This window comes from Vipera ursinii (assembly GCF_947247035.1).
Source record: "Vipera ursinii genome assembly, chromosome: 1".
NCBI classification, from domain to species: Eukaryota; Metazoa; Chordata; class Lepidosauria; order Squamata; family Viperidae; genus Vipera; species Vipera ursinii.
The window spans coordinates 252,213,750-252,231,336 of record NC_139512.1 but is presented as its reverse complement, the minus strand read 5'-3'; the positions used below and the strand labels follow the sequence as shown (position 1 = coordinate 252,231,336).

At 46.2% G+C, this 17,587-nt stretch overlaps 1 protein-coding gene across 2 annotated transcripts in view; it reads left to right on the top strand.

Annotated features, from left to right (window-relative positions):
* Positions 1 to 17,587, top strand: part of PDSS2 (decaprenyl diphosphate synthase subunit 2) — a 107,706-nt gene that overhangs the window by 31,588 nt on the left and 58,531 nt on the right. For both annotated transcript variants that reach the window (XR_014491688.1, XM_083356082.1), the window contains exon 3: positions 5,045 to 5,243. Coding sequence is in view for 1 of the 2 variants with exons in the window: in XM_083356082.1 (XP_083212208.1) it covers positions 5,045 to 5,243 (199 nt within the window). In the remaining variant the exon portion in view is untranslated. The remainder of the gene's footprint in view (positions 1 to 5,044; positions 5,244 to 17,587) is intronic.

Genomic DNA, 17,587 nt, shown 5'->3' with positions numbered 1-17,587 from the left:
AATCCAGGACATACTTATTTTAATAATGAATACATATAACAAACATTGTGGCTTTTACACTTTCTGTAGTGTTTACACTGGTTTTAAATACTGTACTTTGAATATATATAGAATGCACAACATGCTGTGGTTGCATGAATAATTCTGCTTGTATGTGTGAAGAGTTGGCAAATATGTGTGTCTCTGTGTGTAAAATAAAAGTTTAGTTTTATGAATAGGATTACTTTCTAAAAACAGGCATATATAAAAGTGTAAAATTGATTCAACTTTTTTTTTATTGAAAAGTTTTACAGTACATTTTTAAATACAAAACCCCTCCCCTCTCCCCAAACCTCCCCAACTCTCCCCTCCCCTCCCCCCCTCCCCCAACTTCCCAGAGCTAAATACAGGGTATAAAAATACAAACAAACATAATCTAAAATATGCAAACAACAATAAAATATTAAATTCTATCGCACTTTAACTCTTAATAAAATAACTACAAGCTAGTTATACATCATATAAATCCACTACTTATTCAAATGCTAAGTGAAACTTTTTAGTCCCATATTTATTCTGGATATAAATTGATTCAACTTTTAATTTGTTTTATTCATATTGCTGCATTACGGTGGTTATGCATTTTGTTATACTGTAGTGAGGTTTCTAGAATGCATGCTGATGTATACATAATGTTTGATCATTGTTGTTAATCAATGCCATTGATTACTACATAACCTGGTACTGACATAAGACAGGGCTTTTCAAATGGAAGAGAAGAATAAATATTGAGAGAATTCAAATATTGATCAGTGACAGATTATTACAGTCTGAATTTTCAAGGTTGTTCCTTTCTTTTTGTGTCTCAAATATGTATCTGTAATAGTAGTTTTCATGCATAAGTTTATGTTTCCTTAATTAATGGTAGAAGTATAAGGTCAACTTGAGAGTTAGCTATGGTTTTGTTTGTGTTTAAATTTTCTCGCCATGTTTCTTCAACATACAATTTTTGGCACATATATATATATATATACAAGTATTAAATCAAACCTATTGTATAGCAGGATACGAGGCAAAAGTTGTTTGCCTGTGGAATTAATGTTTAGGAATAATTAGATGGAGTTCAGTATGGAACTGTTTATTCTACATTGGAGTAGACTGAAAATATTTGGCACAGTTATTAATTTTGAAGTGAAATAAGTGCAAAAGGCAAAGGGCTGCATATCATTGAATTAGTTGTTGCTGTTGTTGTTAGCTGCGAAGTCGTGTCCGACCCATCGTGACCCCATGGACAATGGTCCTCCAGGCCTTCCTGTCCTGTACCATCTTCTGGAGTCCATTTAAGCTCACGCTTACTGCTTCAGTGACTCCATCCACCTCATTCTCTGTCGTCCCCTCCTTCTCTTGCCCTCAACCTTTCCCAGCATTAGGCTCTTCTCCAGTGAGTCCTTCCTTCTCATTAGGTGGCCAAAGTATTTGAGTTTCAACTTCAGGATTTAGCCTTCTAAAGAGCAGTCAGGGTTGATCTCCTCTAGGACTTGCAGTCCAAGGGACTCGCAGGAGTCTTCTCCAGCACCATAGTTCAAAGGCTTCAATTCTTTGGCACTCAGCCTTTCTTATGGTCCAACTTTCATGGCCATACATTGTAACTGGGAAGACCATAGCCTTAACTATATGCAATTTTGTTGACAGGGTGATGTCTCTGCTTTTTAGTGTGCTGTCTAGATTGAATTAGTAGTTTTGTTCTAAAAATGTATGAAGAGTAGCATGACTATTTCGTGGCAAAGAAAGGAACCTCTGCTCTCTCTCTCTTTTCTTCTTTTAAATATGTCCCAGGATTGAATACTGATACAGAAAGATAGGGTGATAGTCCCCACTTAGTCAAATGGCCACTATGTAAGACTCTTGGTTTAGGCAATATTGTTTTTCTTAATGTTACTTCTTCGTGCCATGCATTAACTTCCATCTACGTACAATATTTTCTCTATGATTATCTTCATTGATTTATTTGTGGAGAGATCATTTGATAAGATTGCAAAGTTATGTTTGTGTATTAATTATGAATGCCTTAATGAACTCAGCAAAGCTTGTCTTGGATTAAACATACATAGTAGGGATTATTTTTTTCTTCTCTTTTACAACCAATGTCCAGAGTTGTAAACCTGAAGGCATTGTAGAATTTTGTAAGCTGCCCAAAGTTACCTATGTATGAGTTGGGCAGCTATATAATTTTTTAAACAAATAATAAATAAAGAGAACAGAGATATAGAAGGGAGAAGAAAAGAGTCAACTCCATATAGCAGAGGTCCCCAACCTTTTGGACACCAGGGACCAGTTCTGTGGAGAAAGGTTTTTCCGCAGCCTGGAGGGTGCGTGGTTTTGTGTGCTGCTTGCATCTCGTGGATGAGCTTTGCACAATGATGTCATGACACTAGCGAAATAATTGTGTCTTGTATTTGCTTTCAGTTGTCCAATTACTGGGCAATGTGATTGAGAAAGAGGAGTTGCTTACAATTATTTTTCTATACATATTCCATAGAATTGGCTTGTAAATTATGCATTTAAAAGCTCTATAAATACCATACACTTAGCCTTCATTGATCAAATAAATAAAATTCCCTCTCAGTCTACGTATTTTGTAGCTTATTGTTGTATGGCATTGGGCATTATGTTTAATCTTTTCTTAATTTTTGTATCTTTGTATTTTAGTATTTATTGCCCTGTTCACCGCCCTGAGTCCTTCGGGAGAAGGGCGGTATACAAATAAAATTATTATTATTATTATTATTATTATTATTATTATTATTATTATTATTATTATTATTATTATTATTATTATTATTATTATTATTTGTACCATACTTAAAACTTGTGATTTTAAAAGTAATTGTTTTATAATTAATGTGGAGGTGGATGCAGTAATTATTAATTCCTTGAATGCTCCAGGATTTATATGGAAATGTTTTCCTTTAAAGATTAATCTGAATTGAATTGCTGAAAAAAAAATCTGATGTTCTCTAGATCTCCAGATCTTGGAAATTGCCTACAGCTATTTAATAATTTCTGACTCTACCAGAATTCTATGCTGTTTCAATTAAAAATAAAGGAACCTGAAGAGGAATTCTAATGTAGTTAGCTAAATGTTATAGATGCTATTTGGAGAGTAAACAGAAAGGAAGGGTAAAATGGAAAGGGAACGTTGGAAATTTTTTACATTTATACATTGTTGAGGGATGCGGTGGCTCAGTGGGTTAGGACGCTGAGCTTGTCGATCAGAAGGTCGGCAGTTTGGAGGGTCAAATCCTGAGTGCCAGGTAACAGAGTGAGCGCCTGTTACTCGTCCCAGCTTCTGCCAACCTAGCAGTTCGAAAGCACGTAAAAATGCAAGTAGAAAAATAGGGACCACTACGGTGGGAAGGTAACAGTGTTCTGTGCGCCTTTGGCGTCTAGTCATGCCGGCCACATGACCACAGAGACATCCTTGGACAAGCGCTGGCTCTTTAGCTTTGAAACAGAGGTGAGCACCGGCCCCTAGAGTTGGAAACGACTAGCATGCATGTGCGGGGGAACCTTTACCTTTACCTTATACAACACAACAACTTTATTGATTAGCCCTTGGGCCAAATCAAAGTGCAAAGTTCTAGCAACAAACCGTCACCAAAACTTGATAAAAGCAATCCAAAATGGAATTTGATAAAATACAATTTAAAATGGAATTAAAATGAAATACAATTTAAGATGAAATAGTAATAAAATACAATCTAAAATGAAATTGTAATAATGTACAATAATTTAAGATATAGATAAAATATGATATTATATTTCGGAGTCGCCCTTGCAATCTACCCCAATCAGTCCCACATATGCAGATCTTAACCGGATCATTTTGTTTAAATACTGTGCTACGTTAAATGTTATTTTCAAGTTCTGACCGGACATAAGGTAAGTTATTTTGATATGGGGATCCCAATGGGTCATTCGTTTGGTATATAGACCAAGATACCTGTCTCTCACCCTTATACATTGTTGAAGCTTTTTGTGATCAGCTGAACAATGAGAATTTTATTTTCTTCATTAAAAGCTTAATAGGGGAAGAAAAAGAACAGTAGTAATTTGGGTTCAATAGCTAAGGGTGGTTTTTCAGGTTAAAAAAAAGAGCCTGTTCTCCTCAGGATATTAATATGTACCTTTGGGAAAAACAAGCTATCTGTTGAGGAAGCTGCAGCTTTATGTCCTCATCACTAGAGAACTCCATATGCCCTTGGATCTTCCGAAGTCAGAAATGGCAGATCTCACTTGCTGAGACCAGAGGGCCCTCATTGTGATTCATGGCAGGTATTCAGCTCAATCTGCCCAGAGCAAATCTGTTTAATGTTGATCAGCTGTCCATCTGATAAGTTGAATTGATATGGACATTTTCCTGGGAGGACTGCCCTGACAATGACAGCAGGAGCATCAGGATGCCTTATTAGTCTGTCTTCTCCCTCTCACTCACATCAACAGTAGAATATATTAACCCTTCCTTAGACCTTGGATTATAGCAGAATGCAGTTTTCTGTTCTAGAATATAAATGGTTTGTATTTCTATTTCATCCTGGAATACAGCAAAGATTAACCATGATTAGAATGTTTCTGTCCCATGCCGCCCTGTGTGCCTCCATAATTTGATATATAGCAATACCAGCCTAGCTATTGAATCAATACTACTAACCGCTGAAATAGGATACAAAATGATGGTATGCCCATAAGACTACAGTATTTTTACATCCTTAACTTTTTTTTCTTCTTAATAGTTGTTGACGCATTAAAGTTGTTAATCCACATTTGAAAAATGGAGGAAGGATTTACATTTTAAATTATTTCAGGTTTTCCAAGAAATAAAGATTCTGCTTCCGACAGAAATTGTAATCAAAAGTGATCACGGGCCAAATAGGCCCAAACAGAGTGAATGTTACATTTGCACTAATAAATACCCAGTTCTGCTCAAAGTTTTTTTTTTATAATATCTGTGAATCATGCACTGGTTGTGCAACTAATTGTATTACATCTGATCTTTACTTTAAAGTCAACGAGCTCTTGCAGAGATCACAGAGTTGATCCACACAGCTTTCCTTGTGCATCGTGGAATAGTAAACATTGCTGAACTGACATCCTCAGATGGAGCATTGAAAGATATGCAATTTGGAAATAAAATGGCTGTCCTGAGTGGTGATTTTCTTCTAGCAAATGCCTGTACAAGTCTTGCTCAGCTGCAAAATACTAAGGTAATGTGATTCCTGTGGTTTTAAATGAAAGCATTTTAGTGTGTGTTTTATTTCAAAAACTGCTCAATTGCTGCTTTTTGTGAGCTTGTTTTTTTAGAAACCTTAGTGCTTTGAAGCATTCAGTGTCACTTTACATTGTACATACATCCCCCATCTGAAATTTTACTAGATATGAAGTGTCAGCTATGTCAGATGAACTGAATATGTACAATGTATACTATGACATTCTGTCTCGTATTGATTCTCAAAGAATCACTAGTGCAGGGGTAGGCAACCTTGGCTCTTTTATGACTCATGGATTTCAACTCCCAGATTTCCTGAGCCAGAATAGCTGGTTCAGGAATTCTGGGAGTTGAAGTTCATGAGTCATAAAAGAGCCAAGTTTGCCTACCCCTGCACTAGTGAGATTAGTAGGAAGATCTGTCTTTGCAGAAAGAGTGAATTAAAGTAAATGTATTATAGCAGTTTTGATTCATTCTTGAGCATCTTTTCAAGACATGAAAAAGTGTAAACATGTGGAACAAGTGAACACTGATGGGCTGGCAGCAGATGTTCATTAGTAGAATAGGATTTTTATGAGAAGAATGATCACAAGAATCACAGGCCATGCTACCTGTTTCATTCAATATAACCAAGTTACAGTCTACAGCAGAGGTGTCAAACTGTCGGCCTGCGGGTCTGATGTGTCACGCGGAAGCCGTGCCCACCCCAGCTCCGGCAAAGGGAAAATAGTCATGATATGTCACAACGTGTCACCTGACACGGTAATTTGACAACCCTGGTCTACAGTATAAACATATTCTTTGCATGTCTGTCAAACATGTATTTTGTGAATTGGCTACTTTACCAAATCCGTTTTGGAAATTAGAAGAATAGAAGGATTTTAATAAAGTAGAAATGCTTTATGTTATTCTGTATCAAATACTATTTCTAGGCAAAGAGATGTAATTATTTTTAGCTTGCCACAGTTCAGATTTTAAACACAGTGACCTACAGAATTATGTGACTTCTCAACTAATTAAGCTGCTTGTTCTGAAAGTTATGCCAAAACATATTATCATTTTGTTCCTACTTTAGACAAATGAAAACTTAAGAAACTTATACATAACCTAAGTGGAATCCACTCAGTATTTATCAGCTCATTGTCTCATGTCTTAAAAATGTGATAAAATATAAACTATGAAAACCTTGATAGATTGGTTTGCTATTATAAAAGATACCTTTTTATTTATTATACAGTTATGTTCTTAAAAGCCAAAAGTTCTTCCTCTGTTGTTTTTCTGCCATATAAGATATACCGTATATACTTGAGTATAAGCCGAATTTTTCAGCCCACTTTTCGGGCTGAAAAACTCCACTTCGGCTTATACTCCAGTCAACAAAAAAAAAGAACTGTCCCTTAGTTCGGAACAGGCTGCTGAGAGAAGGGAGCGGCAGAGCCTTGCAGAGCTGGCGGCAGTCCAGCGTTGTTTCTCCCCCTCGTGCGTGCGTGTGTGTGTCAGACCCACGGGAATGGCTGGTAGGGAAGCGGCATTCCGGCATTCCCCCCCTTCCTGTGTGTCGAGCCTACGGGGCTTGGCACACAGAGAAACGCAAATGCCGGACTGCCGCCACCTTTACTAGCCATTCCTGCGGGTCTGACACACACACACACAAACACACACACACACACACACACACACGACGCCGGGCTCGGCTCCTTGGCAGGAGGGGCAGCCCCTGCCACGCCCCCCTCCCCTCCCGGCCCGCAGCGCCGCCGCCGCTTCCTCCGGGCAAGTCGGGGGGGGGCTTGCGGGGCGAAGGCACCGTCCGGGGGGCAGGCAGGGCGGGAGGGCGTCCGCGCAGCTCAGCGCCGCCCCGAAGCCACAGCCAGCCGCCACCGCCCACGTCCCGGCGGAGAGAGCCTGCCCTGCGGAGCGCGCTCGCTTGCTCGCCCGCTGCCTCGCCCGCTCGCCCGCTGCCTCGCCCGCTCGCCCGCTGCCTCGCCCGCTCGCCCGCTGCCTCGCCCGCTCGCTCGCCCGCCCGCCCGCTGCCTCGCCCGCTCGCTCGCCCGCTGCCTCGCCCGCTCGCTCGCCCGCTGCCTCGCCCGCTCGTTCGCTCGCCGCCTCGCCCGCTCGCTCGCCCGCCGCCTCGCCCGCCGCCTCGCCCGCTCGCTCGCCCGCCCGCTGCCTCGCCCGCTCGCTCGCCCGCCCGCTGCCTCGCCTGCTCGTTCGCTCGCCGCCTCGCCCGCTGCCTCGCCCGCTCGCTCGCCCGTTGCCTCGCCCGCTCGCTCGCCCGTTGCCTCGCCCGCTCGCTCGCCTGCCCGCTGCCTCGCCCGCTCGCTCGCCCGCCCGCTGCCTCGCCCGCTCGCTCGCCCGCCCGCTGCCTCGCCCGCTCGCTCGCCCGCCCGCTGCCTCGCCCGCTCGCTCGCCGCCTCGCCCGCTGCCTCGCCCGCTCGCTCGCCCGCCGCCTCGCTCGCTCGCCCGCCCGCCGCCTCGCCCGCTCGCTCGCCCGCCCGCTGCCTCGCCCGCTCGCTCGTTCGCTCGCCGCCTCGCCCGCTGCCCCGCTCGCTCGCCCGCTCGCTCGCCCGCTGCCTCGCCCGCTCGCTCGCTCGCTCGCTCGCCGCCCGCTGCCTCACCCGCTCGCTCGCCCGCCCGCTGCCTCGCCCGCTCGCTCGCCCGCTCGCCCGCCGCCTCGCCCGCCCGCTCGCTCGCCCGCCGCCTCGCCCGCCCCGCTCGCTCGCCCGCCGCCTCGCCCGCCCGCTCGCTCGCCCGCCGCCTCGCCCGCTCGCTCGCTGCCTCGCCCGCCCGCTACCTCGCCCGCTCGCTCGCCCGCTGAGGTGTGCGTCTCTCTCTCTCTCTCTCTCTCTCTCTCTCTCCCTCCCTCCCTCCCTCCCTTCCTCCACACACACACATTCTTCGGTAAAGAGATTCACTCGATCCATGGTTTCAAGGTTGGGGTAGAGAAATCCCGGTTTGTTTCAAGAAACCGGGGTGGTTTATGAGCCTATAGATTTTAGACTTTGCATCTTGTTTTGCTTCCTCGGTTCCCACGAAGCCCGAAACTCTTTTTTTCCCCCTCTGGTTTCTGCCCAACTGTCAACTCGTGGTAAAACAAAGAAACAAACAGAAAGCCCTTGCCTCTGGTTCCTGAGGAAAGAAAAAGTTGAGGGAGAAGTGGAGAACATTCCCTTCTTCGTTGAAAGCTGAAAGCAAACGCGCTGCAAAATTCTCTCTCTCTCTCTCCCTCCCTCCCTCCCTCCCTTCCTCCACACACACACATTCTTCGGTAAAGAGATTCACTCGATCCATGGTTTCAAGGTTGGGGTAGAGAAATCCCGGTTTGTTTCAAGAAACCGGGGTGGTTTATGAGCCTATAGATTTTAGACTTTGCATCTTGTTTTGCTTCCTCGGTTCCCACGAAGCCCGAAACTCTTTTTTTCCCCCTCTGGTTTCTGCCCAACTGTCAACTCGTGGTAAAACAAACAAACAAACAGAAAGCCCTTGCCTCTGGTTCCTGAGGAAAGAAAAAGTTGAGGGAGAAGTGGAGAACATTCCCTTCTTCATTGAAAGCTGAAAGCAAACGCGCTGCAAAATTCTCTCTCTCTCTCTCCCTCCCTCCCTCCCTCCCTTCCTCCACACACACACATTCTTCGGTAAAGAGATTCACTCGATCCATGGTTTCAAGGTTGGGGTAGAGAAATCCCGGTTTGTTTCAAGAAACCGGGGTGGTTTATGAGCCTATAGATTTTAGACTTTGCATCTTGTTTTGCTTCCTCGGTTCCCACGAAGCCCGAAACTCTTTTTTTCCCCCCTCTGGTTTCTGCCCAACAGTCAACTCGTGGTAAAACAAACAAACAAACAGAAAGCCCTTGCCTCTGGTTCCTGAGGAAAGAAAAAGTTGAGGGAGAAGTGGAGAACATTCCCTTCTTCGTTGAAAGCTGAAAGCAAACGCGCTGCAAAATTCTCTCTCTCTCTCTCTCTCTCCCTCCCTCCCTCCCTCCCTTCCTCCACACACACACATTCTTCGGTAAAGAGATTCACTCGATCCATGGTTTCAAGGTTGGGGTAGAGAAATCCCGGTTTGTTTCAAGAAACCGGGGTGGTTTATGAGCCTATAGATTTTAGACTTTGCATCTTGTTTTGCTTCCTCGGTTCCCACGAAGCTGAAAGCAAACGCGCTGCAAAATTCTCTCTCTCTCTCTCTCTCTCTCTCTGTTCTTGATGAGCTCACGAGTGCTCAAGGACAAAATAGGGCTGGGCAGAGCCGGCAGTTAAAAATAGGATGCAGATAAAAGGAAAGGTAAGGAGGGGTTCAGGTTGAGAGGAGAGGCTGCGTAGCCTTAGTGTAACTCCTGTGTGGGCTGACTGGGTTGCCTCCGATGGGCTCTGACAGTGGAACAGAATGGAATAGAAAATATGGAATGGATTGGAACAGAACGTAGAACAGAACAGAACAGAACAGAATAGAATAGAATAGAATAGAATAGAATAGAATAGAATAGAATAGAATAGAATAGAAAGTGAATAGAATAGAATAGAAATATAGAAAGTGAATAGAATAGAATAGAAATATAGAAAGTGAATAGAATAGAATAGAATAGAATAGAATAGAATAGAATAGAATAGAATAGAAATATAGAAAGTGAATAGAATAGAATAGAATAGAATAGAATAGAATAGAATAGAATAGAATAGAATAGAAATATAGAAAGTGAATAGAATAGAATAGAATAGAGAATGGTAATAAGAATAGAATAGAATAGAATAGAATAGAATAGAATAGAATAGAATAGAATAGAATAGAATAGAAATATAGAAAGTGAATGGAATAGAATAGAATAGAAATATAGAAAGTGAATAGAATAGAATAGAATAGAGAATGGTAATAAGAATAGAATAGAATAGAATAGAATAGAATAGAATAGAATAGAATAGAATAGAAATATAGAAAGTGAATGGAATAGAATAGAATAGAATAGAAATATAGAAAGTGAATAGAATAGAATAGAATAGAATAGAATAGAATAGAATAGAATAGAGCTGGAAGGGACCTTGGAGGTCTTCTAGTCCAGCCCCTTGCTCAAGCAGGAGGACCTATACCAGTGGTGGTGAACCTATGGCACGCCTGCCATAGGTGGCACTCAGAGCCCTCTCTGTTGGCACGTGCGCCACCACTGCTGCCAGCAGCAGGTCCTTGTCGGTTGGTGGACTGGAAGAAAAGGGAGGGGGAAGCATTTTACATGCGTGCATGCGTGCACGGGGCCACGAGCAGGCACATGCTGCAAAGGGGGCAGGGCTAGTGCCTGCCTGATACTCACTAGCCCAGCCCCGTTCTCACATGGTGCGGTGCCTTGTATCTGCCCCCTGCGGCGCGGCGGTTGGCGTTTTTGTGCCTTGCGGTACGGTGGCCCATTTTTTGCTCCCCCTTTTTTTTCGTGCCAGAGGCAGCACTCAGAGGCACCTCCCTGTCCCCTCCCCCGAGGGCACCAGAATGCCGATGCTGCCTTGGCACTTTGTGATAAACAAGTGGGTTTTGGCTTGCGGTTTGGGCACTCGGTCTCTAAAAGTTTCGCCACCACTGACCGATACCATCTCAGACAAGTGAATGTCCAGTCTCTTCTTAAAAACCTCCAGTGATGGAGCACTCTTGATTTCTGGTGGCAAGCTGTTCCACTGGGCAGCTGAGAGAAAGGGGCGGCAGAAGCTGCATCCCCCGAAAGAAGTCTTCGCCGAGAAAATGGGCGCTGAGACGCCTCATTCTCTCGCTCAGCAGAGACTTCTTTCGCGAGATCCAGCCTCTGCCGTGCTGCACCGAGAGAACAGCAAGCCGCCCCATTCTCTCGGCGGAGCACTCCACCGCCCCATTCTCTCGGCGGCTTGCCACCCCGTTCTCTCATCTCAGCAGAGACGTCTTTCGGGGGATCCAGCCTCCAGCTGCTGCATTTCCCAGCCTCGGCTTATATTCGAGTCAATAACTTTTTCCAGTTTTTGGGGGTGAATTTGGGGGTCTCGGCTTATACTCGAGTCGGCTTATACTCAAGTATATACGGTACATGCAGCTAGTATATTAACTTAATTTTATTTATTTACTTTCTTAATTACTTGGGTTTATTATACCTTGGTTGTTACCAGTTCTCTAGCTATTCTAAACTACATTCTAGTTCAGAAAATAGATTAATAGAATAATAAATAATAATTACCGTAAAAATATGAATCTGGGTACATTCAGGTTGAGAAAAATAATCGAGCGTCAGGATAAATATAAACAAACTGTTTAATAAACTTAGCTTTGGTTGGCTAACTGCTGATGTCGTCAGAGTAAAATGCCGGAGGTTTGGGAGCTCGCTTATGAAACGGGCTGTTTTTGCGCTCTGCTCATAGAGCGAGTTATGGGTCTACCCACCCCGCTTGGCCGTATTACTTCTAGTTGTCTCACATCCGTCCGTGTGCTTCTGGATTCAGGAATCATCGCCCCTCTCGTTGTTACTGAAGTAGCCGAAGGACCACTCGGGACGACAGGCTAGTTAACTAAAAGGTTTATTTAGAGCAAGACAAAACAGAAGAACTCGTCCGGCTTTTATAGCCGGCAGCTGTCAGTGAGGGCCAATCAGGAACGTCCATTTTGGCGCCGCGTCTATCTGGACCAATCCGCGTCGTCTGTTCTTGACAGTTCAGGCTTCCGCATGGCTCGGTGTTTTGACAGCCGCGAGCTGTCAGCGGTTGCGCCTGCGCTGTGCGGGGAACTTTGACAGCTGTCAAAGTTCCCGCGTGTTCTCCTGTCAGATTTGCTTTTCCTCACGTATACGGTTTAATCACATCTAACTTAACTGTTTACATATATATTACACCCCTTACCCCTCCCCTGGAGCGTTTCCTCCCTCTCTGTCGTTGGAACCTGCCCACTGGTAGTCCTTTAGGTAGGTGGGGGCCCTTCGGTTCCTGGTGGAACGACGTGGAAGTGGGGCGATGTCTGGGTCTGCCGGTGGTGCGTCTCTTTGCTCCTCTTCCTCTTGGTTTGGTATCGGTAGTATTTCTGGAGGGGGTTGCAGGTTGAGTTCCGACGTTTGGGGTTCTGGGGTGTATGGCGGTTGTCTGGGTCTGAGTTGGTCGATATGGCGGCGTAGGTTGCCGTGAGTTTGTGTGGATATTAGGTAAGAAATGGGTCCTGTTTGTTGTAGCACTGTCCCTTGGACCCATTTGTTTTTATCTGAGTAAGATCGTGCCCATATCATTTGCCCTGGTTTGAATGTGCGGATGGGGGGGGGTTTGTTCGTTGTCTTCCGGGTATGTGTCAGGATGCAGTCTGTCAAGCCGCGTTATCAGCCTCCTCCCCCATCTTAGTTCCGCTGGTGATTTGCCCGTTGTTGTGCATGGAGTTGCGTGTTGTGACATTAGGAATTGGCTGAGTCGCCTTTGCCAGTTCCCCTTGACGAATTTTTTTAAAGCTTCTTTTGTGGAGCGTACCATAATTTCAGCCATCCCGTTAGTCGATGGGTGGAAGGGCGCAGACGTGACCAGCCTAATACAATTCTTCATAGCGAAGATCTGAAATTCACGAGAGGTGAATTGAGGGCCATTGTCTGAAACTATGGTGTCTGGGAGGCCGTGTGTGGCGAATATTTTTCTTAGGGCTTGTATAGTGGCTCCTGACGTTGTTTTCTTAAGGGGAGTGACTTCTAACCATTTAGAATAACTGTCCACTACAATTAGGAAACTCTGTCCCTGGATAGGTCCTGCAAAGTCTAAATGTATGCGTGACCATGGGTTTTTTGTTGTTTCCCATTTGTGGATTGGTGCCTGGGGTGGTTCGTTCCGGGTTGCTTGACAGGTATAGCACCCTCCTACATATTTTTCTATTTCCTTATCTATGCCCGGCCACCAAACATAACTTCTGGCCATAGCTTTCATTTTGACAATGCCAGGGTGTCCCTCGTGTAAGATGTCTAACGTTTGATTTGTGTTCTTATTTGGTATTATGACACGATTTCCCCATAGCAGGCATCCCCTATGTGAAGATATTTCATTTTTCCTGTTGAAGTATGGTTGGAATTGGGGGTGTGGGTTTTTTGCTGGCCACCCTGTTGTGGCCCACCTGAGAATTCTGCTGAGTATTTTGTCCCTAGCTGAGTTGTTCGCTATAATCTTAGCAGAGAGGGGACAGTCTGGAAGTTGCGAAATTGCTAAGATCATCCCAGCTGGGGCTGGGTCTGGGTCATTGCTAGGGATTGGCAGTCTGCTGAGGCAGTCTGCGTGTCCTAATTCCTTCCCTGGTTTATGGATTAACTGATAAGAATAGGCAGATAAGAATGTGGACCACCGTAGTATTCTCGGTGAGAGAATCTGAGGTGTTAATTTATTCCAAGTGAATATCCCTAATAGGGGTTTGTGATCTGTGTATATAGTGAAGGGTCTCCCATAAAGATAGTCGTGAAATTTTTTGACCCCTGCAACTATTGCTAGGGCTTCTCTGTCTATTTGTGCTTTCCTTTCTGCTTTTGACAGAGTGCGTGAATAAAAGGCTATGGGTCTTTGGGTGCCATCCTTGTATAAATGACTTAATACTGCCCCAATTCCATAGGGAGATGCGTCGCAAGCGATGCATATTGGTGTATCTTCTCTGAAAAGGGTGATCGTTGAACTATTGCAAATAATCTTTTTTAGTGATTGGAAGCTATTTTCATGAATTTTGGTCCAGGACCAGGCAGTTCCTTTATCCAGGAGTCTATGCAGAGGCTCTGCGATAGTGGCTTTGTGGGGGATGAAAGCATGATAAAAATTTAATAATCCTAAAAAGGCTTGGAGTTCTTGTTTATTCCTTGGGCTAGGTGCTGTTTGAATAGCCCTTAGTTTGTCTGTGGTGGGGTGGATGCCCTGTCCGTCTATTTTGTACCCTAGGAACTCTGTGGAGGTGACTCCAATGGAGCACTTTTCCCGCTTAAGTTTGAGGCCGGCTTCTCTGAGCCGGCTCAGCACAGCTGACAGTCTGTCAGCTAAATTTTCTTCATTTTCTCCGGCGATGAGAACATCGTCGAAGTAGGGGCAGACCCCGGGTATTCCCTTCAGGGTTTTCTCCATGATACCCTGGAAGATACCCGGGGCTGCTGATATGCTGAATTGTAGCCTTTTTACTTTAAAGGCACCGCGGTGGGTGACAATTGTCTGGGCTTCCGCGGTGTCATTAGTGACAGGCAGTTGCAAATACGCCTGCGTGAGATCAAGTTTGGCGGAAATGGCGCTGGAGCGGATGGAAGCAAAAACGTCCCTTACCGCTGGCACCGGGTAAGCATGGGGGCTAAGAGCTACGTTGAGGGTCGCCTTATAGTCCGCGCATAATCTTATTTCCCCATTAGGCTTAACCGGGGTGACTATTGGGGTCTCCCAGCTTCCCCCCTCTGTCGGTTCAAGCACCCCGAGCCCAACGAGGCGCTCTAGTTCCCTTTCAATTTTTTCTTTAAGGGCAAAGGGCACTCTCCTAGCTCTTATCTTAATGGGTTGGATGGCTGGGTTTAATTGTAAAGAGATGGGGGGACCCGTGTATTTCCCTAAAGTGCCATCGAAGACGTCTGCATACTTATTGCAAATGGCTTCGAGACTGGGTGATTGTACAGTATTTACCCCCGTTATGGCGATCCCTAACGGTCCGAACCAGTTCAGCCCTATCAGGTTGGTGCGATTTCCCGGCGTTACCAGTACTTCTAGGGGACCCTTGAAAGATCTGTACTCTACTTCCACCTTAGCCCTCCCGTCCAGAGGAATAGGGGTTTTCTGGAAGTCTGCTAGGTGGACCTGGGTTTGCCTCAGGGGAATTTTTCCCTTGCCTTGTTGACAGATCTCCTGATAAGTTTTAAATGAAATTAGGGAGACTGCTGACCCTGAATCCACTTCCATGAGGCAGGGCACCCCCTGAATTCTTACCCTGATCTTAACCTTTGAGCTTAGGCTGTTTACCCTGTCAATTGTTTCTACCAGGGCCCCTGGCGGTTTTTCTCTGCTGGCCTGGGTAGCTGGCCTACCTGGGGAGTTTGCCTCCAAATCATTGATGTTGTCACGGCCCTTGCTGCGGCACACCGGTTTGATGTGGCCGGTCTTCCCGCAATTGTGGCACTTAGCGTTTCTAAACCGGCAGCTTCCACGGGCATGGTTGCCCCCGCAGCTGGCGCAGGCGGCCCGTTGCTCGTAACGCGGCGGTGGCGGAGGGGGGTTCCTGGACCTTCGGCGGTCCGAAGTGTCGCTTCTCCTTGGTTGCCTGCGTCCCATTCTGCGCTGCAGGGCTTCTCCGTCGGTGAAATCCACCGACTCTTCGCTGTCGCTGAGGGTGGCGCTTTCTTGGAAGACGGTCGCTGGGCTCTCTGGGGTCGTGGTAGTCGGCTTCTTCTTGTGGTTGTACTCGTAGGCCATGATTTCTCTGGTCAGCTCTGCCAGGCTCATGTCGGTCTTGGATGTCAGCTTCTTCTGTAGGCGTTCGTCCCTCAGGCCAATCACCACCTGGTCTCTGATGCGGTCTTCTAGGTCGGGGAAACGGCAGTTCCGCGCGGCGTGTCGGACCCCAGCGATGAACTCGTTTGCGGGTTCATCTGGGCGTTGTTTCTTCTGGGCGAATTGAACCCGCCAGTACAGTTCGGATCGGGCTGGCATGTAATGCTTCGTCAGCTGGTCTACCAGGTCCGCGTAGGATACTTCGGTGATGGGCACCGGGCTGAACAGCCCCACGGCAGCGTCGTAGACGGGGGGTCCGCTGATGTATAGCAGCGCCGCGGCCTTTGCTCAGTCATCGGTGATTTTGCTGACAAGGAGGAATCCCTCGACCTGGCCCAGGTGTGATTGCCACCTTTTGGGATGTCGGGTGTCGAATTCCCTCACGCGACCGAAGTTTGCCATGTCGTCCGGTCCTGGGTCTCGCTCCGTTGGAAGTTAAAACTTCCGTGACAGCTCTGGCCGGAAACTCTCTTCCGCGGCCGTGACTTCAGCTCTGGAGCGATCCCATCCTCGTCGCCAGTGAAGTAGCCGAAGGACCACTCGGGACGACAGGCTAGTTAACTAAAAGGTTTATTTAGAGCAAGACAAAACAGAATAACTCGCCCGGCTTTTATAGCCGGCAGCTGTCAGTGAGGGCCAATCAGGAACGTCCATTTTGGCGCCGCGTCTATCTGGACCAATCCGCGTCGTCTGTTCTTGACAGTTCAGGCTTCCGCATGGCTCGGTGTTTTGACAGCCGCGAGCTGTCAGCGGTTGCGCCTGCGCTGTGCGGGGAACTTTGACAGCTGTCAAAGTTCCCGCGTGTTCTCCTGTCAGATTTGCTTTTCCTCACGTATACGGTTTAATCACATCTAACTTAACTGTTTACATATATATTACAGTTACACTCCCTGCCTGCCTCGTTCGTGTCTGAATACTCGTTACTGCCATTCTATGGTAAGGGATCCAGCTCTTTCATCCTCCTGTTTACCCGGAGGTGAGGTGGTCGGCGATTTGTTTGCTCTGATTCCCTGCGCAACTGTTCATGTTGTTTTAGCATTTGGAATGCTGGTAGAACTGCAAAATGTCACAATGAATGGAGGGGCGGAGGTACGAATAGGACCTATCACAAGATCCAGGGGAGGACAGCAGGCCAACTTGATTGGGACGATGCACACAGCGGGAGAGCCACCAACTGGCGCAGCTGCCGGCACAACCAGGCAAAACAATAAGAGGACTGATCCAGCAATGACGCTGGACGACCGCGTGCCTCAGGATGAACACGACCGGCAGACGGGGCGGGCGGGAGGAAGGAAAGTGACAAGACTGAAGCAGATGCTGGCTAGCACGGCGGAACCGGGATTGATGCAGTTAACTGGGAGAGCGAGGGGCGGGTAGACCTGTGACCCGCTCAATGACTAGATCATTAACATCCAAATAACTATAAGAATGAGTTTCTCCAGATACCAGCTCACACTTTGACAACATCGACAGTGGTTTGATGAAAGCTCAGTTCGTAACAGAGTGAGCGCCTGTTACTCGTCCCAGCTTCTGCCAACCTAGCAGTTCGAAAGCACGTAAAAATGCAAGTAGAAAAATAGGGACTACTATGGTGGGAAGGTAACAGCGTTCTGTGCGCCTTTGGCATCTAGTCATGCCGGCCACATGACCACGGAGACGTCCCCGGACAAGCGCTGGCTCTTCGGCTTTGAAACGGAGATGAGCACCGGCCCCTGACTAGCACGCATGTGCGGGGGAACCTTTACCTTTACCTTTATTGTCCTGGAGATCAGTGACTTTGGCAGTTTTAAATGAGTATACCTGAGGCTCAAGTTTTTAGAACAATTAAGGATATGCATGTATGTATGTATGTATGTATATGTATGTGTGTGTGCATAATTACTAGAA